The sequence below is a fragment of the Malaya genurostris genome, chromosome 3, assembly GCF_030247185.1.
Source record: "Malaya genurostris strain Urasoe2022 chromosome 3, Malgen_1.1, whole genome shotgun sequence".
Taxonomy (NCBI): Eukaryota; Metazoa; Arthropoda; class Insecta; order Diptera; family Culicidae; genus Malaya; species Malaya genurostris.
Window position 1 is genome coordinate 206,586,651 of NC_080572.1, and position 25,123 is coordinate 206,611,773.

Below are 25,123 nucleotides of genomic sequence, written 5' to 3' on the forward strand. Positions count from 1 at the left end.
ACCAAAGTGCGTCCATATTTTCTGGGACAGTCTTTAGCTCTTAGAAGGACTGATTTGCAGAATTTCCTTCGCCGTTGTTTACTTTTCGGTATGTTTTGCTCCAATACAAACACTGAATACGGATGCAATCGCCTTTGTTTGAAGCGAAACTCATGAAAGTCATTTCGATGCTCCACAATACTGATGTCATTTCCCTCCAATGTACAACGCAGAAACAGTAGAATATTCCTCCTCCAGAATCTGTAATTATATTCAGGAACTGAATTCATGATACTGGAACTAGAGCAGAGCTCTGCACTTGAACTGAAAATTTTAAATTTTAAGTTGATGGTCATATTTCCGATGGCATGTAGCAAAAATATTTGTTGATACGTTAAATAAAATAAAGGACCTTCACGATTAAAAACTTATCACTCTCCTAGAGGGTAAATTTTGAAAAAGCGCGTAAATTAAAACATATTTATGTCAAAACACGGGGCGTTTGGAATGGATGTTTCTTCTGTAGTGGCGAAGTAAGAATTGAACACACCAATTATGTAACATAAAATACGTAGAAAAAAAAACAGACAATTTCCAATTTCTGTTTTTAAACTGAGCGTTGACGGTTTTTCTCAAAGCTATTATGAATACTCCATTGCTGCGGTTTCCGGTACCGCAAATAAGAAAAGTAACGATAAAACACTACAAAATAGAACCAGAGAAGAACAGACCGAACTTAGCTCCACATGAAAGGTAGACTAGGTTCCTATTGAAATTTATTTGGAGCTGACTTCTGGTTCCGGAAATACAAGGTTTTGAAAATTTCAAACCATCAAACCGTTTAACGGTATTACTTTTTCGAAAATGAGGCTGGAGCAAAAGTTACGGTGAAAGGATTGTGCTTTTAAGAGATGGTTAATGAATTTTTATGGCCGAAATTCGATGCTATTGATTTGGACAACGTTTACTTTCAACAAAACGGTGCTACGTGCCACATAAGGAACGAAACCATCGATCTTTTACGGGGAAAGTTTCCGGGCCGTGTTATTTATCGAAAATGGTATTACAATTGGTCACTGAGATCTTGTGATGTAATAGCTTGCGACTTCTTCCTGTGGAACCCCGCGAAAGATGAGGTCTTCACCAACAGCTCAGCATCAGTTCAAGGCGTCAAAGATGGAATTCGTGAAGCTATGGTGGACATATAGCTGCCACTTTGCTCTTCGGTGATTGAAAATGTCATGAAAGAATAAGGTCCTGTAAGCGTACCGTGCTGGCCATTTGGTTGATATTGTTTTCTATTAATAATGATATATCCTCCTTTTTACATTGACATCCGATCTCAAAAATGCCATTTTCCTTTGAAAATCAAAATAATTAAATCAAATTTCTGGGAAAACCCTTAAGTAGAAGTATAGCGTTTTTCAGAGGTCCATATCGCCTGAAACATTCTGCTTAGCTTCACATGTATAGTGCCTATTGAATCAGGACCGAAAATACGACATGTAATTTATAAGAGGATCAATATCACTTCCATGTCACCAGACAAGAGAACTGACGATAATATATCCTCACTTAGGCATACTTATTGGGATACAAACATATGTACGAAATACGAGGCTGACATTAATAGCTCTTGGCCGTCAAATCTCTTTAAAATGAAAGATACTTTTTTGTCTCAATAAAATCCCTATATTTATCGGACAGCGCAGCCCTTCACTTTCAGCCACTATTGTTAGGTCTGCTATAGCTTCTGATTTGTTTTATTGTTGACTGTATGATCACCTGACGAATCCGTTGCTATACGTCGTGTGCCAAAGACACAGTTACGGCCGGTTGATCTCACATTCATAATAAGCCGAAAAGCAGTGCCAAGTGAGAGCAAAAATTGATGAAAGGAAACAAATTGCATTGCATAACACTAACTGCAAGAAACCAAACTAACACCGTTGCGTTAGTTGCGGATATTTTGCGCCGTTTCGTTGTTGTGGGAGTTCGAAGCGATATTAATTTCGTTATTTTTCTTAGAGATGAGTCGGATGCCATTGTTGCTGTGAGGCTATTTGTATTTAAATTTTTCATCCGTTGCGTGAACGTGGCGCACGGTTCGGTGGCCAACATGCGGTCAAATTCGACGACGCTATGGCGAAATCTAGGTGTCTCGGCTAGTATTGGTACGCAAATTCAGAAGCCAAGATACCGTGCGGTGGCAGGTGCCATCGCGAAGGAGATGTTTTGCGCGATTCTTCGTGGTTGCTATTCAACGATTATCTGTTTTATCTGAGTTTGTTGAAAGTTTAACACCTCGTTGTGAAGGTTGTTGAGCTGAACATTTTTGTCGGCGCAAATTTGCATAACCTATTTATGAATGTTGGTTTTTTTTAAGTAACCATATTTGAATGAGCGATGGCAATATTTGTGAGTAATTATTATACTTAAGCTTTAAAAGTCGGGAAAATGTTGTTGCAATATTTTTTAAATCTGTATAAAATGTTCATTTCGACCTAAGTAACAATGAGAGGTTTTCTTTGTTTACTTTGTTTACCCGCAAAGAAATCGGGAACCATGGAAAAAGGCAACAAACAAGAGTGTTTCTTAAAAATCCAAGAAATTCAGTGAAATGGTTTCTAATGGCCGCACGAATCGCCATCCTGCTCGTTTTACCCCAAATGTACAGCAGTTTGAGGGTTTTCTGTAGTATTTGTTCTGTAGTTTGAAAAGAAATCGAATGCGGTCTACTGAAATAGCTTGATTTTTTGTAAAAATGTCTGGAGAATCGAATGGAAGAGTGTACACTGGCCGCACGAAACGTCTTGGTGGCTATTTTATCCCATTGCCTCCATTTCATGATATCCTATTGTAAATCGTCCTTAAATCTCGGTAAAACTTATTGGAAGTTTACTAAATCTAGCTTATCTTATGTAAAAAAGTCTGTAGAATCGAATGTCAGAACTTATACTGGCTGCACGAAACGTTCTGGTGACTATTTCACCCTATTTCTTCATTTCATGATATCTTATTGTAAATCGTCCTTAAATCTCGGTAAAATAGTCATCAAAATGTTTCGTGCGGCCAGTGTAGATTCTTCCATTCGTTTCTACAGACTTTTTTACGTAAGATAAGCTAGATTCGGTAAACTTTCAATAATTTTTACCGAGACTTAAGGACGATTTACAATAAGATATCACGAAATAGAGGAATTGGGGTAAAATAGTCACCAAAACGTTTCGTGCGGCCAGTGTCGGTTCTTCTAATCGATTTTCCAGACTTTTTTACATGAAAGTAGGCTATTCCAGAATACCGCACTCGACTTCTTTTCATGTTACAGAGCGAATGTTATAGGAAACCCCAAAACTGCTGTACATTTGGGGTAAAACGATCAGGATGGCGATTCGTGCGGCCATTGTTAATCATTCCATTGAATTTCTTGAACATTTTTACATATGAAACGCTTTAGTTTGCTGACATATCTCAATTAGTTCATGAGTTACATAATTCTTTGCGGGTTTTCATATATTTTTCCCACTGTGCATTGGTAGGAAGCTGGGAATTGTACAATGTACTATATCTCGTGTTTTAAATCGGTACAATGATGAATTTAATGTGGCTTGGAAAGAAAAAAAAAAGTTGCCAAAATGGATCACCGTATAGTGAAAAAGATCACAAGCGAGTAGTTTAAGATTTCAAAGGAAGGACTTCTCACGTACAAAGTTCATCAAAGACATCAAATCTTAATGAACGGCATAATATGGTGGTAAATTTACGTGCACGGAAGCCAGTTGTTTCATTATGGTTGACGAGACGTACATAATAGCAGACTTCCTGTAGCTCCCGGGGCTAACATTTTTCACTGCTTATTACAAGTTTGTTGTTTCAGAAGACGTTAGAAAACAGAAGATGTCAGTTTGCCAAAAATTACATGATTCGGCAAGCAATTTGCTCATATGGAAAGTGGAGCAAGTGCCAATCACTATACATTAAAGAATACCTCCAAAAGTGTCAACTTCCTATTCGATGGTCACATAATGGTCCTATGTCTTCCTGGCCGGATTTAGCCTAGTGCCATTACTTGAAAGATGTTTTAGTGTAGTCTAAGTCTCATGAGCAAAATGTCTGTAAAAATTAGAGATTGCTCGACGAAACCCTTCGTGGTTAGCTCTGGAGTACCTCAGGGCAGTCATTTGAAACCATTTATATTTTTACTACACCTTCATGATCTCAATTTTTGCTGAAACGCTATAAACTGTTCTTTGACCAGGTTAAATCTCAAGAAGACACAATATTTTCACAATCACAGCTTGATTAATTCGCTAATTGGTGTCAAATCAACAGGAGTCTCAAAACGCTCTGTTACTTCTTTCTCTCGCAAACACTTGTTCATAAGATACAAGTACAACATTTCCGAAAAAGGACTGAAACGCGAATCGTTCGTAAAGGACTTAGGTATTATTCTTGATACCAAGTTAAACTGTAAAAACCACATCGATTATGTATTTTCTTAGGCTTCCAAGCTTTTAGGATTTATTTTTCGCGTAACCAAGAACTTTGTCAATGCAGGAAAGGTTTTTTTCCTTTTCCACATAAATAAATAAATAAATATAAAATTCCCGAGTGCACCGGAAATGAAATCGTAGGAAGATATGGAGAAAAAATGAATTTCCTAGCAAAATAAATGTTGGTCCAAAACCAAACGTTATACAAGACCTTATGAGTAATGTTAAGAGTAAGGTTCATGAATTTGGATCTGATGTTGAACTTGAATGAAACGAATATAAAAAAAGTTTAATACAATATTTGATTTGGTTTCCTAAAAGTTTGGAGACGATTGGTTGAATTTTGTCGAATATTTTCGTGTGATGCAATTTGATTCCGTACACCCGGCAGATTTATTCATGAAATCGAATTATGCATTTTCCCGAAATGTTGAAACTTATTCTAACAGTAACAATTACACCAGTTATTGTCAAGTTATTCAAGAATCTATGAAATATGTTCTTGTGAAAGATTAAATTATTATGGAATTCTATTGCTCTGTGAGTTATAATTGTAACAAATCAAAACGTCACAGATCACCTACAAAAAGTGTATTAAGACGTTTATGTTCAATGTTCAATAAAAATGAAATGTCTACACATTTTTCTTTCGAATAATACATAAAACACTGTACTTCGAATTTGTGATTAATAATTCGTTTATTTTTGTTTGCTTTTTAGGCTCCTCAATGAAATCAACATGGAATTACGATCGATAGTATTAGTGTTCCTGTACATAACGGTAAGTGCATTTTTTGATAATTATTCCTTCAAGACATTATTTTTTAAATAAATTATTTACGAAATAATAACATTCATACGGTGAGCCAGATAAGCAGGAAACGATTCGTTTGGCTGTAAAGTAACAACATCTACAACTAATAGTAGTGTTGTTGTATCGTTTAATTCTACTATGTCACGTCATTACTATTAATGAAAATATTCTACTAACAGCTCAAACAGAAATTTAGAAGCATCTGCAAATTTAAAAATTTTCGAACCCAGTTTCGAAGTTTTTTGCTTTTCCCTATAGAAAGGATATAGATTTGTTGTAAAAATCGATTTTCGAACGGAGCTTCAGAGACCCATAGTGTTATAGGTATACCATTCTACTAAGTTCGACGAGATCGAAAATGCCTGTGTTTGCACCATTGAACGAATCAAGTTCAAAAATCAAATGGCTGCCACTTCTGGTTCCGAAGATATAATGGCATAAATGACATAACCGACGAAACTCGTTGTTTTTGTTGCGCTAACTTTGGCTCGCCTGTAAGCTTTTATTGGACCATTGATCAGGTTTGAAGTTTGAATGGATGGGACTTCTGGTTCCTGAGAAATAATGGTATAAATGACGTAACCGCCAAAGCGCGTTGTTTTCTTCGCGCTCAATTTTCTCGAAGATGGCAGGAACGATTTCGACAAACCTAGGCTCGCTAAGAAATTACTACACTAAAACCTCTATTTACGCGACTTTTATTCAAGCGTTTTATTTGAAATTATGCAATTTTTTATTTAATTATACAAATCAATCCAACATGCTTAGAGAGTAGGGAAGAGAATTTAAATAAGATCGTGAGCATCCAAGAATTCTCTGGAAAACAAATATGGTATATAATCACTGAACAAGCGACTTTTGTACGGCTTTTGAGTGTGATAAGATAAGATAGGAGAATGTGATAAGATTTTTAGAAGAACTTGCTCATCCAAACGCTCCTCGGAACATGCCTTAAGGTCTACCAATGTAACCGATGACGTTAGCGAGTTTCTTGATTGTGGACCATACTCGTTGTGTCTCGATCAATGATTGGAATCATTGTGATAAATTATGAGGATGTGCTGATTCATCCAGAAACTACCTGGAGTATAGACCTTACGATCTACCAGTGTAACCAAGTGAACTAACAAGATTTTTGTTCACGATCCATACTCGTAATATCACATGTACATCATAGACTTCTTGCGAATGTTCTAGGTTATCCAAAAACTTCCTAGAGTTACAGTATAACCGATAACAAAAAGCGGAATTTTGTATACGCCCTTTAATCGTGATACAACATACAACTAATAGGCTTATTGTGGTTGCTTTGGATCACCCAAAAACTATCTGGAGTTCAGGCCTTAAGATCTACCAGCTTAACAAAGTGCCTTAACGAGCTTATTGTTTGTGATTCATGCTAGCGATACTACATAATATTAATTGTCTTATTGGGCAAGTTTTAGGCAATCCAAAAACTATCTGGACTTCAAACCTCAAGAGCTACCAGCGTAACCGATGACATAAGCTGAATTTTTCTATAGAGGTATTTATGCCTTTGATACCACAGAAAATTATTGTGAATATACTAGGAATGAATAGATTTATTATGAATGTACTACCAAAAGATCGGACTTTAAGATCTACTAGCGGGGAAGGGTCATTGCGCCGAAAGCCATTTCGCCGAAAGTCGTTTCGCCGAATGTCGTTTCGCCGAATAGGTAATTTCGCCGAAAGTCGTCGGAAGCAGCGGCCTCTTGCATACAAATCTGTAACCGCCTCGTTTGCCCGATCTACTCAAAGCTAGGTTTCTTTGTTTTAGTTAGGTCCGAACGAGCGGTAGCGAGGTCGGACAGCACACGAATCAAATCGATGTGGCGAAGCCGCATTAGTTTTTTTTATTTAGTAAACGGAAAATACCACATACATTTGCTTGATAGATACCTATGGAATTGCTTTGATGATTAGTGGGTAATAGTCAACAAGTTTATTTGGGAACTCCGTTCTGAAGTTCATGAATCAATTTTTATTCAAGAAGTACAATTGTAGGTCAACAAAACGGGCGTTAACGTTATCATCTTTAATTTGTCTTTATTTTAAATCGATTCGCATTACGATTTTAAGACAATTGCAGGAATCGGCGAAATTACCCTTTCGGCGAAATGACATTCGACAAAGTGGCCCATTCGGCGAAATGACCCTTTCGGCGAAATTACTTTCGGCGAAATTACTTTCGGCGAAACGGTTTTCGGTGAAATGGCTTTCGGCGACATGACCCTGATCCCTACTAGCATAACAGAAGACAAAAGTTCGATTCTCTTGAGATATAATCAGTGGCGTACGGAGGAAATTTGGTGCCCGGGGTAAAACATAAGATTTGCCAACCCCATCGTTGATTTAGTGAGAAAAAAAACAAAGCTGAACTCTATCTCCAAAACGATAACTTGGGCGAGCAAACAGAAAAAGTCTCAAGTATTGGTTTGGCACCCCCCCAAAAACCCCCAAGATATTCCACTGGATAGAATAGTTTGCGGGGTGAATGTGAAAATGCAAGAGTATGTTGAAGAAACATAAACAAACGGCAGGGAATGTTCCGGGATCAGATCAAAATACACAAGTAAGCAGTATGTAGCTCTACTACTATAAACAGCATTGAAAAATTGTTCATAAACTGCTGATTGCTCGTGTAGATCTTCAGACCGTACATATTAAAATAGACAGTAAGCAATATATTGCTCTGAAAGTATGAACAGCAAACAATAAACAAACGTAACCTGTTGTAGTTCTTGATGTGACACAGTTTTGTCCTAAAGACAATATTCCAAGTATTTCATAGATCTTGTAACATTTTTTAAGCATTTCCATAGTCTCAAAACATACTCCGATGGTCCTAGTTATTTAGCGCATGGATACTAAGATATTTTGTGTTATTTATACTAAAATCAAATGAAATTGAAAAACCTTTTTTTACTCGAAAAATGTGAACTAACGCGATGTTTTATTTCATTAACTCGAAATTTGATTTACGCACCCCCGACTCTGCGCGTAAATTGAAGTTCTATTGTATTTGTTCATTAGACAGGTTTGAAGTTCACAAGACTATCACTTACGGTTCCGGTGATTTAATGGCATAAGTGACGTAAACGTCAAAACTAATTACCGCTCAATATTCATGTATTTGGGTTAACTGATATCAATAATTTTAGGATCGCTCGAGACTAAAATTGAGCTGTGGATCGATTTCAAAGATCATGTGGCTAACATATCGAATTTCGGAGAAATTATCGTTGAAGTGACGTAATCGACAAAATAACTTTTTTTCTGTTTGTATAGGTCGTATTCCAGATAGTGGCTTCATCACACCACTAGGTGGATTTGGAATAAGTTTTTTTTACGTTTTTTGTTCCTTCACCCTATAATAACGTGACCATAATCTGAAGTCGTTGAACTAGAGTAAAAATTTAAAAGATTTAAAATAACTTCGGCGGTTTATGCTGTATAGTATCGCAGTTGGTTAGATATGACTGGAGCCAACACAGCTGAAACAGAGTGAAACTTGCTTAGAAGGGGGACGGGTATAGCGTGATGGGTAAGTCGATGCCTTTCACGCAGCCCGCCTGGGTTCGATTCCCAACCCCGCACATAGGGTCAGGAAGTTTTTCTGGTCCGAAGAGGCGAATGCCATTAATGTTAAAGCCTCTATAATTGAAACAAAACAAAAAAAACTTGCTTAGAAACTTGATTATATGAAACCTACCTCGTATTACCTAGTACCTGTGCTAAACATAGCCAGAACCTAAGAAAACAACTCGTACCAAAATGAAACTTCCAAAGTAACCTATTAAAAGTAATTCACATGAAGATACTTCCTGTTGAATAATTTTCCTGAAAAATCAAAATAGTTCCATTATTGCTTGTTTTCAATTTGCTACCCTCCGATGGAACTTCTCTTTTGCTTCGATAAAAACCAGAACCAGTTCAACCATAAAATTATAAACATTAACTAACCTTTTCCCAACCGAATGAGCCCCCACTAGAATCGATTCAAAGCATGCCAGTCGGCATTGGTGAAAGGCACCACCGGGGTCAACCAGACGCCCTCGATTCGTGTTTACCATTGCGGTTGTGTCGCTCGACCGTAGAGCAGGCTCGCCGGCACAGACCGCAGAATAGTTGACCAAGTAAAGCGCTTTACCAACGACTAACCACTAGAAAGCCCGCGTTAAAGCACGAAAAAAAAAACCAGTTTGTGCACTATGCAATATGGCTGAGTCTTAATCGTGGAGCTCTTAATGCCTAGCTTCGAAAAGGATCACTTCAATGAGCAAACAGAGTATGGGAAAAGTGAAAAATTGGCTCCAAGTGAACGCCGTACTTACCGTGGTTATCGAAACTGGTTTAGCTTCATGCTGAATTTTTCAGGTTTATTACTCGGCTCGATTGATTGATCTAAGGTGGTGCATTTGCAACCCTCATAATGGTCAACAGGCAGTTCAGAACCACACCGAGACACGCCAAATCGAATAAATATAATGAAAAGCAATATGAAGTAATTTTCCAATGGCGCAATATGATTTTTTAATTCTAGTAATGTTTGTTTCTGTGGGTACTGTTTTGATTGACAACAGAGACGATGATCGGGAGTAACATGTAAAGAATGCAGTTTCGAATTGCACACAACTAAGTTCCTACGCTTCAGACTTGATGATTGAAAATATATAAGTTTCAATAAGGCAAAACATGTAGAAAAAGTTACACATGCCTCGAAATCATTGGAATTTTTGTGGTTTTTGCATATATAAATATAATATAGCAATGGTAGGACTGCTGTTCACTGCTGAAAATTATTACCTTCTGATCGAGCGTTTATAGGATATTATATAGATAGGATATTTTCTGTCAGTTATACAAACTAATTAGCACGGTTCTAAATTCGCTAGAATTCGACACTCGACATTTCATATATAATAAAAAAAATATTATTCTTGGCACAAAATTATTATGAAAAATAGTTACCACAAAAATGTCATTGTTTTACTTGACAATAATATATGAGAAGATTATTTCGGTTAAAAATTTAAGCTACAATCTTAACAGTTGCTTTATCCTTGTGCGAAATGACGTGATCTAAACCAAAACAAAATAAAGGGTTCATATTTTCCATTACTACCAACGAGAATCTGCATCTGGATGAATAAAATTACAAAAATAAAAACTGACGAAAAAGAATCACCAAAGGAATGACTCGAATCCACGTCTTACTTTGCTATGGGACTCCTTTTCAGAATTTACCCTCTGGAAGAGTGATAAGTTTTTGATCGTGAATATCTCTGACGTGTGTCTGCTTTTCTCTTGCCCGCGATGACGGTTTTGAGGTAGTAAGGAAATTTCATTTTTGTGTTACCTAGTGGGTAGTAAGGACATTCTTGCGTTACCATTTTTGCGTTACCTACGGGTTAGGTAAAGCCTTTATATATTTCGGTTCATTCTAGCCTGTGCAGTTGATTATATAGTTACAGATCCAGAGTCAGAGTTCAGTTCCAGTTACAGAATCCGGTTTGAAAATTAAGCATTCAGTTCCTGATTAGAGTTTCAAATGGAGGAGAAATGAATACCTGTTCCTGCGCTGTATATTCGAAGAAACTGACATGAATATCGAAGTGACTTGATCAATCGGTTATTTAAGTACCTTCATCATTTTTCGCATAGAATTTCTACAATATTTTCTTCCTTTCGATATTCGCAAAACGGCGTTTTGTCTGTATCGTTCGCTGCTTGGCCTGGAGTTCGAAGAAAACGGCGGGATTTATTTTATGCGCCGTTCGGAGTGCGAGTTTTGCTTCAAACTAAGACAATTGTATCAACTTTCAAAAAATACAACGAGGAACTGAGCAAAGAAAATAAGAAAATAGTACAAATTAGCGCGTCTAAGGGCACAGAAGAGCTAAAAAAATTATTCAACTATTGAAATATGCAAATCGGGAGTGAAAATAATCAGTCGCGTATCGTGACAAAATTTACTAGTTGTGTACTGCTTCTGTGGTATGATATCAGATGTAACATGGAAAACTAAAACAAGAGGAATGGAGATTCGCTGGTGTTTTCCAATACAATGAAATAACAATACGTTTTCGGATGGGGATTTTTTATTATTAAAATTATTTCATATCATCGATACAGTAGAAGAAAATATCGCTTTGCACGACGAGAAAATCTATCATTACTTTAATAAATTAATAAAATCGATGCGACTTTGCAACTGAGACAGCAATTTGTTTTCAACCGCCATAAGCATAAGCCACTGAAGCCTCTCCTAGAGTTGAGCACATAAGTTCTCACAAAGCCAAACGTGACAGAGAGAACAACAAATCTCAGAGCTGAGCTGAGAAATTCCTTCTTTTCTTAAATCTGTGCAGTAACTCATGTGCACGAAAAAGACACTAGCACAGCGACAAGTGTTGTCCCGGGTTGACGGTTCAAGGCATAGGACGCTGGTCCTACAAGCCAGCTATCGTATGTTCGAGCCCCGACCTGGAAGGATTCTTAGTGTCAGTAGGATCCATAGTACTAGCCATGCAATGATTCTGTACGCTAAGAATCAACTGCGAGGTCGGTTGAAACAGAAAGGCCAAATTCCACAAGAGGAATGTAATGCCAAGACTTTGCTTTTACAGCGACAATTCAAATAGGATTATTTCGATCGAACACAAAATTTTGCATTCTGCATAAAATTAGAGGAAATTGTTCGTATTCACGTCAATTTGGTTATGTCTATGACATTACCCACCCGCTTTTTCTTGAGTTCGAACCAAATGAAACCTGACTTGAGCCCATGAGTTCTCGGGTAATTGAATTCGAGTGTCTAGAAACATATTCTTCAATCTGAACGCAATCTGTGCCCGTCTAAAAATACATTGCACTAACCAAACCCGAATTTTTTTCTTCCTAACCCGAACTTGATCCGAGACCGTCAGGCTCGGGTTCGGGTCAGATTTCGGGTTCGAATGATCTCGTCTCACAAATCTTGATGTTGTTCGAACAAATATCTTTCTTTTCACATCTCAATAAATCAACACCCCTGCTGTGGGAAGTTCGTTTGTTCAGTTGCAAACGACACTAATCGAAATTTTGACAGTATTTGTAAAAATTGTTTCGATACGTTTCTGTCATAACACAAAACATATACTAACGTGCATACTTGAAGAAAACATTCGGAAATGATATTCTCCTACTGCTGAAATTTTAAATTTCGATTTGAATTTCATGTTTCTTTATATAATCTCGGTTGATAAATATTTCACAGACTGAGTGTTATTAATTCTGTAAACTTAAAATATTTGTGTTCAAATGTTTCGTTTTTGAGATTTTCAGTAATCGTCTATTTCAAATCGCCTTATCTTAAGAACTGCAGCGTTTAGTAAAATTTTGACTAGCAGCATTTCGATTGAAAATTTTGCGTTTGTTCACAAAATCGAGCCTGAGTTTCTTATAATTTAAATAGGGTAACGGCTCCCTATTTCATCTGAGCTCCTATTTCCATCTCATCCCTTCACCTCATTTCTTTGAACATGAATAATATTTTAAAACCTACCTGAACCAAACTGTGAAATGTTTTAAAATGATTATAAAAGCTATTGTCACACTTTCCTATTGAAAGAAATGGTTTTAAGTTCTTCGGTTATCGTTTTTTTCATTTAAAATAAACTCACTTTTCAATTTAGGACACATTTTCGTCTCAAGATTTACAGTTCGACATGTTTCTGATTATCTACTAATCGATTCGTCTCAAAACATGATCACTTTTTCGCACAATTACACTACCATTGAATGCTGGATGACTTCATAATTAGTAATGTTCACTTGCTACTTGTTTAATTAACGATTTAATACTTCAAAAACTACCCGACAAACAATAAAAGTCTTTAAAAATATGAGATGAAAGTTTTTCACTTAGTTCACTTGATTGCGCTTTGTTTTCATCTCATTTGGTTTCGCAAAGTTGCCAAGTTATCTCATAATGTTACAAAACAAAAATTGTTTTTCTTCTTCAAAATCTCATCAAAAAGTATGTTTTTGGTATCCGTGACATTAGTTTAATTATATTATTGATATTAATATTTCAATAAAACTGTTTCAGCTTCGAATATTACCAGGAAGAGCATGTTAAATACTAATGAAATAACCATTCTGGCAAATCTAGTAGCATTGGTTTCATTCCGCTATACGTCAACATAACGCTGTGAAGTGTGTGTGTTTCATCGGCTGTGCACAGAGATGCCAGATATTTTCATAGAAAATATGTATTACGTTGCATAGAAACTCTATATCTGGTCTATCTGTTTTCACTAATAAAATGATGTTAAATCTGTTTTCACTAATAAAATCTGTTAACATCATTTTATTAGTGAAAACAGATAGACCAGATATATACTTTCTATGCAACGTAATACATATTCTATGAAAATATCTGGTTTCAAATAGTTCAAATTGGTTCCAAATTTTAATATAAATGTTTGTCAGTGTTCATAATCAATTATCTACATGAAAGATTTCCACTTTAACATGTGATTTGTCCGTTGATTAATGAACTGCAATTAAATACTAATAGATACTCAGAGAGAAAAGTCTAATTTTTTTTACTTCTTTCTTTCTATGAACCTGTACAAATCTGTATTGAATTTAGGAAATCTTTACAAAATCGGTACTTTGATTTAAACCAGTATGCGAACGCAAAAATCTATACAATACATATAAATCTGTATAAATGGCATCTCTGGCTCTACACTTTGTTTTAAGAAGGGCTAATGAATAAATAGTAACAATCATTGTTTTTATTTAAAGTTCACCAATTTAACTTTTCAGTAAAATTTTAAATTTAAAGCGAAAGGTAATGGAAACGATTGAAAAATATTCAAACGTTGAAATGATTTCAAACTGGTTGTAAAAATATCGTATATTGTCTTATAGTTGGCATTAGGCCGTTTTTAAGAAGAATTCTGACATTTTGAACCTGAGAGTGTAATAGTGCAATATTTCGTTTTGATTGCTGTCGCCATTGCTAATTTATAGGATGAATAAAGGATCAACGATAGGATGGATAAAAATCCATTGAGATGAAATTAGGAGCAGAGTAGTGAACATTTCATAAGTGTTTTTTGCTGTTTTATGAACTTTATTTTAATTTCCAAGGAATGTGAATCAAATCTCAATGCGGAGCAAGGCGAATGAAGCAGTAATATGAAATAGTTATAATGATTTTAGTGGCTAAATCGAGGTTTGAAGGCGACGTCCTTACAAATGAGATGAAATAGGGAGCCCTTACCCTATTTTAACAATATTCAAAAATTAAGTCACATTGGAAAGAATAACTTTTTGATCTATTATTTCTCCATCTTGAGATAAAGTGCAATAAACTTTATCAGTTGTTAGTTTTAACATATCAAAACATAAAATAATCAAAAATACACTTAAAAATTGAGGAAATATATTTTAATGTTTTATATTTGAAACGAAATAAAAACACAGCATATTTTTTCACAGTGTATACTTTCTCCATAGTCCCAATAGTCTCAATCTAACAATGAATTTTTTCAGTTCGCTTGCTACACTATCCGATTTTATCACAATACGTTGATTGAAAGTCGAGTATTCGTCAAAAAAAAATGGCGACTCTACCAATGAGATGACTATTGGTACAATAGCCCTATATGATCCCATATAATCCCAATAACTACCTAAAATATTCCCGAAGACACCGAATAAGTCGGTCTAACTGTTTTTGAGATATATGTTTTTGGAAATTGATAAAATCCGTATCCGGATTGAAGGTAAAAATTCTATCTCACTTATACTGTACTAAATATTGAAAGTTTTTGTATAATGACAAATCACGGCATATTTGGTCAAGTATCAATCTTTTCAGGTCGTCAGTATTTGGGGTCGCCTGTTACAATTCTTCATTTCCCTTTCCGTTGGAGTACTACTACCACCACCATCACTCTTGGAGCGCCTAATAAATTGTGTTGGCCCAATGCAAACAATCACCTTCTCTTCTGAAACAGGAAAAGGCACCCACAGCCAGTCTATGGTAAACGCTTGCCCTTTATAAAAGCCTCTTCAATTGGAAATTCAGACTACTTTCCTCAATCTTGTCCCAGTTTCCGTTAGCGACCGAAGCAAAAACATAGCTCCATAAGTGGGTCAAGCAGGTTTCGAGAGATTACTATGCCAATGAAAACGCATCTCGCTTTCACGATCAGTCGCGAAGAAGTGGATGTTGATGTTGATGCTTCATCTCGGCAAGCATCGCATCGGTCCAGTTTCATGCTGACTAACAAATCCGGAAGATCACTTGACAGTATGGAGTTAGTTTGCCGTGCATGCTTAAGAAATGAGAAGTCATCTCGTCGTATTTAATTCGCTGATGGCCGTAGCGATGTTTGCCAAAACCGAAATAGACTCTAATTAGGTCAAGTATGGGGGATTTCCGCTATCAACTTTCCAGCTTATACTTAACGCATCTGTTGCATTGTAGGGAGCTTCAGAGATACGATACCGAGGAAGTGGGTATGCTCGATTTCATGCTCTCGTTTGGTTTTCTTTCATTTCGCATTGTTTTCATGACCGCCAACCGATTACCATCGTAAAGGGGAAAGATGCGCAGTGGAAATTCGATCGCGGGTGCGATTTTAGCATACGAGCACGTTACGGTACATAACGGGCGATCAGCCTCGCCACGGTCGGAGTGAAAGCCTGACTTACATTTTACATTCGACGCGGTTTCGGAGCGATTCTACAACGAGGTCATGCTCGGTATAGAAGTTCATGTTCAGTACAATAGGGTACAACATAGTAATAATAATTGAATGAATGAAAGAAAGGTGGATGAGACCGGGGCGGTCGGAAAATGTGTGCGAGCATGTGCTGTAAAGTGCTTTACCGGCATTGTGTTTAACCTTGGCCAGCATGGTTTTGAAAGTGAGACTCAAGGAAGTTGGCGATTTATTTATTAGAATTTCACTTTCTAACAGTTAAAGCTAGGCCGGTTAGCGTCAGTTGCTCGTTTTCTGGGAAAATAGATGGTATGATATTTTTAGAGTGGAAACCAGCAACTAAAAAGTAAGCTTACAATTTTCACCATTTGAATTGTTTACTTTCTTGGGCTCATAGCGTACATCGATAGACGAAAAAAAGTACCCTTCCCATTTTTTTTAAATTTATCTCGTTTATTTGGTTCTAATTAAAGTTAGCGTACAGGAGTTTGTGTCCGAAATGTTATATCTTTTGAATCTTTGGAAAGTAAATTGAAAAGGCAAAGCCTTGGTATTACATTCCTGTAGTGGAATTTGACCTTCTGTTTCAACAGACTTCGCAGCCGATTCAGAGTGTACAGAACCAGTACATGGCTAGTGCTACGATTTTACTGACACTACGAATCCTTCCAGGTGGGGGGGGCTCGAACATACGACAACTGATTTGTAAGACCAGCGCCCTATGCATTGAACCGCCAACCCGGGACAAAGTAAATTGAAGGTAATAAGTAATATTTATATAACTAATTTGGTATTTAGTAGCGGAATCGGGTTCTTCAGCATACTTTCAACCGCGTACTTACGATATTTTGGGTTAAGCTTCTTTCAAGCACGCTCCGGTGCGTTATTTTGATATTTTAAAAAATGTATATTTCAACTACCAAGGAGACCGGACTTATATCAGCACTAGCTACGAAAGTAGCTTTATGTTTTGTTGTAAATTGCCTTCAAATTTCTTAAGTTATTGAGATTCGGACTTTGTGGAGGTCATCCCAATGGTTTGTTCCGGCAAAACTAGAACAAAGATTTTGTCCACCTGCCAGTATGTTTTGGGTCATTATCTTGATAACTTTAATTCATCTATTCAAAACCCGTCTGGATCCATGAAACTTCCGGATTTTCTCACAGAATGTTGATTAAAGAATTAACCCTTCGATATTCACTAAATTTCCTACTTCACCTTACGAGAAAACTTTCCCAGACTACCTCATTTTCTCCACCTTGATTCACCGAGCAAACGAATTCACCATTTTCAATTGAACACCTCCAAAGTTCATTCTTCCGTCAAGAAAACTTGAAGGCTTATTAGCATGCTCTCCCGTCAATTCAAGCCGTTTGGTTTTGTTTGCCAATCTAATTAATTGAGTTCGTCAGCTCATAAAGTTGTGTATTGTTTTATTCATAAATATATTTTCATATAATCCGTTCGTTCATAAAATGATGCATAGTTGGAATCAGCTAGTTAAAGTATTGCCATCATGGCAAAGATTTTGACTGGAAACAAAGAATAAACAATTTCGCTTGGGGCGAGGAAATCAATTATAAGAGAATTTTGGATATAAATTGAATGACTAAATTGACCGTCCTAAACAAAACGCACAAATGTGTCTCTCTCATATTAGTCAATTAAAAATACTTATGGTTTATAGTCATACATAGTTAGTTCCTGTTTCACTAGCGAACAAAACGTGTCGAAAGCCCGCTGTGCTCAATCATGAAAAAATGATCCGTATATTGTATTTCATGTTCTATGTGTCGGTTTTACACGATACGCTTTATGCGATGATTCATTCAATTGACTAAGTTGAAATTTGACGCGCCTTATTTTGGCAATGAGTTTCATCTTAATGCTCGTTCATATCAAAAATTTTAGAAAATTTTTTTTTTTTTTTTTTTTTTTTTAATAACTATTTATTGGAATATGAGTTAAAATTAAATTATTAAGATTTTAATTGGGTGTTCAGCCACAAGTGTTGACTTTTCAGCCCTGTTATATATATATGATTTGGTTATTACCATGAAGACATCATTTGCTTCCGCAATTCTGAGATTTTTGTGTAGGGAAAATTCTAAACCTACTTGTATTGTGTAATGGGGAAAAGGAACTTTTATACTAACTTACTAACTAATATAGAGAGCGAATCGATTCAATTGAAGATTGCATCGATTTTTGTCGGAATTTGCTTATAATATTATGTGACATTACATCTAATGGTTCTATATTTGTGAGTCTGTGTAACTCATTTGTATTAAACCAGGGAGGACGCTTCAGAATCATTTTCAGAATTTTATTCTGAATCCTTTGAAGCGTTTTCTTCCTGGTGGAACAACAGCTTGACCAAATTGGTACCGCATAAAGCATGGCTGGTCTGAAAATTTGTTTATAAATTAACAATTTGTTTTTTAGACAGAGCTTAAAATTTCTGTTTATAAGAGGATATAAACATTTAATATATTTATTACACTTTACCTGGATTCCTTCAATGTGATCCTTGAAAGTGAGTTTTTTGTCATACGTTAAACCTAAGTATTTAGCTTGATCAGACCATGTCAATTCCAAGCCATTCAATTTGAGAATGTGATTATTGTTTGGTTTAAGAAAAGAAGCTCTTGGCTTGTGAGGAAAGATAATTAATTGCGTTTTTGCTGCATTTGGTTTAATTTTCCATTTTGACAGATAATCACTGAAAATATTTAAACTTCTTTGTAGGCGACTGCAGATCACTCTTAGATTTCTACCTGTGGCTAACAGACTTGTGTCGTCACAGAATAGCGATTTCTGACAACCAACGGGTAGATTTGGAAGATCGGAAGTGAAAATATTATACAAGATTGGAGCTACACTCGAACCCTGCGGAACACCGGCTCGTACGGGTAGCAATTCAGATTTACAATTCTGATAGCTAACCTGAAGAGTACGATCAGTTAAATAATCATTTTGAATCATTTTGAATCATTTTGATCAAATAAATAGAAAACTGGAAATCAGACATTTTTGCTATTAAACCTTTGTGCCAAACACTGTCGAATGCTTTTTCTATGTCTAGAAGAGCAACTCCAGTGGATAACCCAGAAGATTTATTTGCTTTTTTTTTAGAAAACTTTAATTTCGAGTTATTTGTGGCTGTTCAATGCCACTGAAAATTTTATTATAAATACCTTAAATACAACAAGAGATATTCACGCTGAAATCCTGTTCATTCTTGTACAGCGTGATTTTTTAAAGGTGCTCCATAGTTAAGTAAGACGTATTCACATAAAAAAGAACAAAGTTTATTGGCAAATCTTGTTTTTCCTAAAAGTGCCCATCTAGCAATTTATGAACAGTTCATAGGGAACGAGGAATTATCTGTATTGAAATATTTTTTTTTTAATTTGTTTGTAAGTTGTAGGATTTTTTTATTTTATTCGACAAATATTATATTATAATTTATTGATCGGTGTCGGTAGCAGAGTGTAGTAAAGAACTATACTTGTTACACGACTATTCCAGGGGGCACGAATTTTTATTGTTCGATATCCTCAAGTAGAAAGTAATCTTAATTTGTTTTTTCTTCTGATCATACTTTTATGAACCTGCTAGGCTAGCTTTTTCTTTCTAAATTTATAACTACTGATTCAATCTAGGATACTTATACTTCTTTCATTGCATATTATTCGCTTTTCCTAGTTAATGCTTGCCGATAACAATCAATTGAAATCGATATATAGTAAATATTATATTTGACTATCTTTGTGATTCTTTTTAATATAACTGATACAAAGGGCCTTATGTATTCGTTGAAATTCGGTAATGCGTAGAATAAAAAATAACCTAAAATAACTAGTATTTTTTTATCCTCTCTGATACAATTTCAATACAACTATTCATAAAAATAATTAAAAAGTTGTGTCTTATAACTTTTGGTATGAATACCAAAACGAGCTATAATTCGATTGTTACTCTGTTATGGCTCTCTGTACAGATCCATCACACTACTGCCGAAAATACAGCAGCATTATCGTTGTTTAAAGAGACAGTTCTAACAATTGAATGCATATATTCGATTTAAAAAAAACCTTAGAAAAGTATAGTAATTCTTTTAGTGTCAAGTCCTAAACTGCAAAAGCAAATAAGTTTCTAGACTGTATCCGATCAGAAAACCTTTTCAGTATTATATTAAAATTGTAGCTCTTTTTGAAATTTATACAAAAAGACAGTTTTCCAGTGCATAGATAATTCTATGCAAATTGTAACAACATTCAATTTATCTATAGAGGTTCATTTTTTATATATAAAACTATGATAAATGAATTGTATTTTTAGCATTATAGCACAACTATAATTATTTTTCTTTGATTTATTTGCTTCGAGCGAATCAAATATTAGTCTGATGGCACCAAGTTTGGACCAACAGCGAGTGGGGCAGAATTTGTTTAACATCTTGCACTCGTTTGCTTCAGAAGGAGCCATTGATAGTGAACGCAACTGAAATCATTTCTGGAATACTGGCAACAATTATTACAAAGAAAAACCCTTCTAAATCCACCTAGTGGTGCTCTTTCTTCAAAGCAGTCTCATGAATTTTTTTATCATTTTATGAAATAATTTCTGACACTAGTTTTGCTCATTTTTGACACCAATTAATTCAGATTGATTCGAGTGATTCACAAAAGCATGCTTCAGTGTTTATGTCACATACTCGGTATCGTTTTTTCCAATCAAGCGCTTGGCATTTGCGTTGCCTATTTATATGAGAAGAGCGACGCTAATCTAAAAAAAACCTTTCTTAGTCCACTTAGTGGAATATTCATAGATCTTGAAAAATCAGCATAGGAGGGAGTACATGAAATTTCCGAAATCGAAAAAAAAATTGATGCCAAAAGGCTTAGAATTGCATGAATCGTTGAGATTTAGTGTCATCTCGAAAAAAAGTTCAGCACTCCTTACGCGTGCCCGATTTAGCTCAAATTTTGCATGAGGACATTTTTTTCGGTAAAAATCAACGTATTTTGTCGGTTACGTCACTTATACAATCATATCTCCGGAACAAAAGATCACAGCCATTTGATCTTTGAACTTGATCAATTGCTCGACAGTAGTTTTCAAACGAGCCTAAATTTGTAAAAATCGGTTCAGCCAACTCTGAGAAAATTGAGCGCGTAGAAATACAACGCGTTTTGTCGGTTACGTCACTTATACAATCATATCTGCGGAATCAAAAGTCACAGCCATTTGATCCTTGATCTTGATCAATGGACCGGAATCTTTCAAACAAGTCTAAGTTTGTTAAAATCGGTTCAACCATCTCTGAGAAAATTGAGCGCATTAAAATATCTTCGAAAAGTGTACACACACACAGACATTTTCCGATCTCGTCGAACTGAGTCGAATGGTATATAACACTATGGGTCTCCGAGGTTCCGTTCGAAAGTCGGTTTTCCAGCAATTCTAATACCTTTCTATAGAGAAAGGCAAAAAATTGAGATTACAACAATTATCCTAAGGAAACACCATTCACCAAATTCAGCAATTCTCCAAGCAATCCTCGTTGTTTGACTAAATCTAGGAAATAAAAGCTGTTGACATTCAGCTGTCATGAAATACAGATAAATTACGCTTATTACATAAATATGTCGCTTATTTTTAATAAACTGCTCGAAGAAATTGATTCAGTTTAGGCTTGAAGAGCCTACTCAAAATTCCCTATTCTTTAGAATACAGCCAGAGTGATCGAGATTGGCGAAGCGACACAATACCATTCAATGCGATAACAGTTCGGCTGAAAAGTTCGTATCGTTTGATAGAAACACACATTTTTTTGTCAAAATTCGTTTTTATTATTCAACATAATTGCCATCAGAGGCGATACAGCGATTATAGCGATCTTCCAACTTTTCGATACCATGTTTGTAGTACGATTTGTCCTTTGCCTCAAAATAGGCCTCAGTTTCAGCGATTACCTCTTCATTGCTTCTAAATTTTTCACCAGCGAGCATTCTCTTGAGGTCTGAGAACAGGAAAAAGTCACTGGGGGCCAAATCTGGAGAATACGGTGGATGAGGGAGCAATTCGAAGCCCAATTCGTTCAATTTCAGCATGCTCAGAATCATCAATTCGTTGTTGTTTTTGATCGATTGTGAGCTCACGCGGCACCCATTTTGCACAAAGCTTTTTCATATCCAAATATTCGTGAATAATATGTTCAACACGTTCCTTTGATATCTTTAGGGTGTCAGCTATCTCGATCAACTTCACTTTACGGTAATTGAAAATCCTTTTGTGGATATTTTTCACGTTTTCATCGGTAACAGCCTCTTTTGGACGTCCACTGCGTTCATCGTCTTCGATGCTCATATGACCAGTACGAAATTTTGCAAACCACTTACGAATTGTTGCTTCGCCCGGTGCAGAGTCTGGATAACACTCATCAAGCCATTTTTTGGTATCGGCGGCACTTTTTTCATCAAAAAGTAGTGTTTCATCAACACACGAAACTCCTTTTTCTCCATTTTTTTTCACAATAACAAAAGTAGCTTCACTCAAAATGCAATATCTCACAAACCAATAATCAGACAGCTGTCAAATTTATACACGTATCTTTTGAAGGTTGGTACTAACTGAAAATGGTATGGATTTAATTCTAGTGGCGCCCTCTCATAGAAACGATACGAACTTTTCAGCCGATCTGTTATACTATTACTGCGTCACGTTTACTCTGGTTTATTTGGTTTGATTGGATGTAACAAGCCCACACGCGCAAATAGTCGCTTCGACAACCGCGCTCACTCTGGCTGAACTTTCAGTTAGGTCAGAAAGAGCAGCAGCGATTTATAAAAACTGTTCCGGAAGAACTATTCTGTACGAAATCGATTGGACAATCTAAACTTGTTTTGAATGTTTTTTTTAGGAAAACTATTATTGATTGATTAAAAAATGGCAATATCATTTTTTTAGATTACACCAGATCTCGCCGTTTAATGCATTTTTAAGACATTTAGTATCAAAATAAAAATTTCAATTTCGGGTATTTCAAGTCCCAAAGTCGATTTTTCTCAAAAAAAAATTTTGTGATTACACCAGATCTAGACGTTTCATGCATTTCTAAAATATTTGGCATCAAAAAAACAGTCTTTAGTTTTGAGGTTTTTTTACGCGGATTTCTGAAATTACGTGGATTTCTGAAGTTATGCGGCGTAAGGACATATGTTACAGCTATTTTTTGAAAATGATATCGCATAAATGGCCACCTTTGACCTTAAGTACAAAATGTGACCTTTTTCGGCGCTTTCCATCGTTTTGTCCAATGTATCGATCGATATGGCGGCGATTTCACGTCGTATGTACTTGAGTTGAGCTATGATTCTTGGCTTATCAGTGTATACCTTGAATTTCAAATAACCCAACAAAAAAGTCTGGTGGCGTCAAATCGGGTGATCTCGGGGGCCAGTTTAAATCACCGTTTTTCGATATTACTCGTCCGTGGAACAATGGTCGTAACAATTCGATTGTTAGTCAAACTGTATGGCATGTTGCAACGTCCTGTTGAAACCAGTAGCCAATCAAACCATTTTCACGAACTATGGGTATCACAAAATCATTTTTCATTACTCGATAATGATCGCCATTAATATTTTTAGTTGCTATATTATCGTCTTGCAAAAAAATCGCATATCCACACAAACACTAAACCAATTGTAACTTTTTGGCCGTATGACGGCTGTTCCTCAATTAATTGAGGGTTCCATTTTTAGTAATCTGATACGAATTGAAGTAAGTTCGTATCATATGATTCAGAGGAACAATCGCCACTGCCTCAAAATGACCATCAGAGAAAAACATCTTCAGGATTTTCGGTGACATTTGGCGAAATGACACTGTTCTTGAATTTAGAATCACAAAACTAATAATTTCAATAAAATGACATCAAGAGCCTACTTTACTTTGAGGGCTATCTTTTTTTTACCTTTTTTTATATATATAAAAAATAGGTATAGAATTCGCTCAAACTTTAGAAAAATTTCCGAGGCCCGGAGGGCCGAATGTCATATACCAATCGATTTAGCGATTTAGAACTGAACAAATGTCCGCGCGTGTGTGTGTGTATGTGAAGAACGCTATTTTTCACAGTATCTGTCACACTTGACCTTGAAAACAGAATATGTTTCTATACTTAGATTCCACACTGTAATAGCCATAGATTGTTAAAATCCGTCGATTTTCAACGGAGATATCGACATTTTTGTATAAGCGACTTTTCCCTCTATTCCAGCAGTAGGAGTTTTGAGCGCTGTACGACAAAGCAATGCTTGGGAGCAACGTAAAACACGACTTTTTTATACTGTTACATACAATTGTTTCTAAGTACCAAAAAGACTGTGTACAGCATCCTTTTTCATGACAATTTGTCACGGACCGATTTTAGCACGGTTCGTTTTTGGCAACATAATCGTTCGAATATGCCATATGTAAACTAGATGATATCAGCATTTTCGAGTTGAAAGTAATTCCATAATTATATTGATTTAAACTATTTACTGCAATAAATGCTGGAAGAACATAACTTACATATACCATACGACTCAGTTCGTCGAGATCAGCAAATGCGCGTGTGACAAATAATTTCACTCAATTTTCTTGGAGATGGCTAAACCTTTTTCTACAAACTCAGATTCATATGAAAAGTAGTATACTCCCAAACAAGGATCCTGAATTACGTTTGGATCCGACTTCTGATTGCGGAACCACAGGATGATATGTGAAACGAAATTAAAATAATGCAATTCATTTTTCTCGTAGATGACTGAACCGATCTAAGATTCAAATGAAATTTAAGAATCATCCATGATTTGAATGAGAGGTGATAAAATCCTATAAAACATCTTACTTTTTAGTCAGATCCGACTTATGGTTTAGGAGATACTGGGTGATTAGTATAAAAATGTCCTTTTCACAAAAATAATCAGGTTTATCGGGTTTGCAGATTCGGATAGTCGATTACCAAACAAATTTATTTCAGTTTAAACGGTATTCGTTTTTGGATTAGGAATGTACCTCCAAATTTTAA

General features: G+C 35.8%; 1 protein-coding gene across 6 annotated transcripts in view; it reads left to right on the top strand.

Moving 5' to 3' along the window:
• LOC131438175 (uncharacterized) overlaps positions 1-25,123 on the top strand; it is a 140,271-nt gene that overhangs the window by 35,295 nt on the left and 79,853 nt on the right. For all 6 annotated transcript variants that reach the window (XM_058608009.1, XM_058608013.1, XM_058608008.1 and 3 more), the window contains exon 3: positions 5,193-5,253. In XM_058608009.1, the coding sequence (XP_058463992.1) occupies positions 5,212-5,253 (42 nt within the window). In that variant the 5' untranslated portion in view covers positions 5,193-5,211. The remainder of the gene's footprint in view (positions 1-5,192; positions 5,254-25,123) is intronic.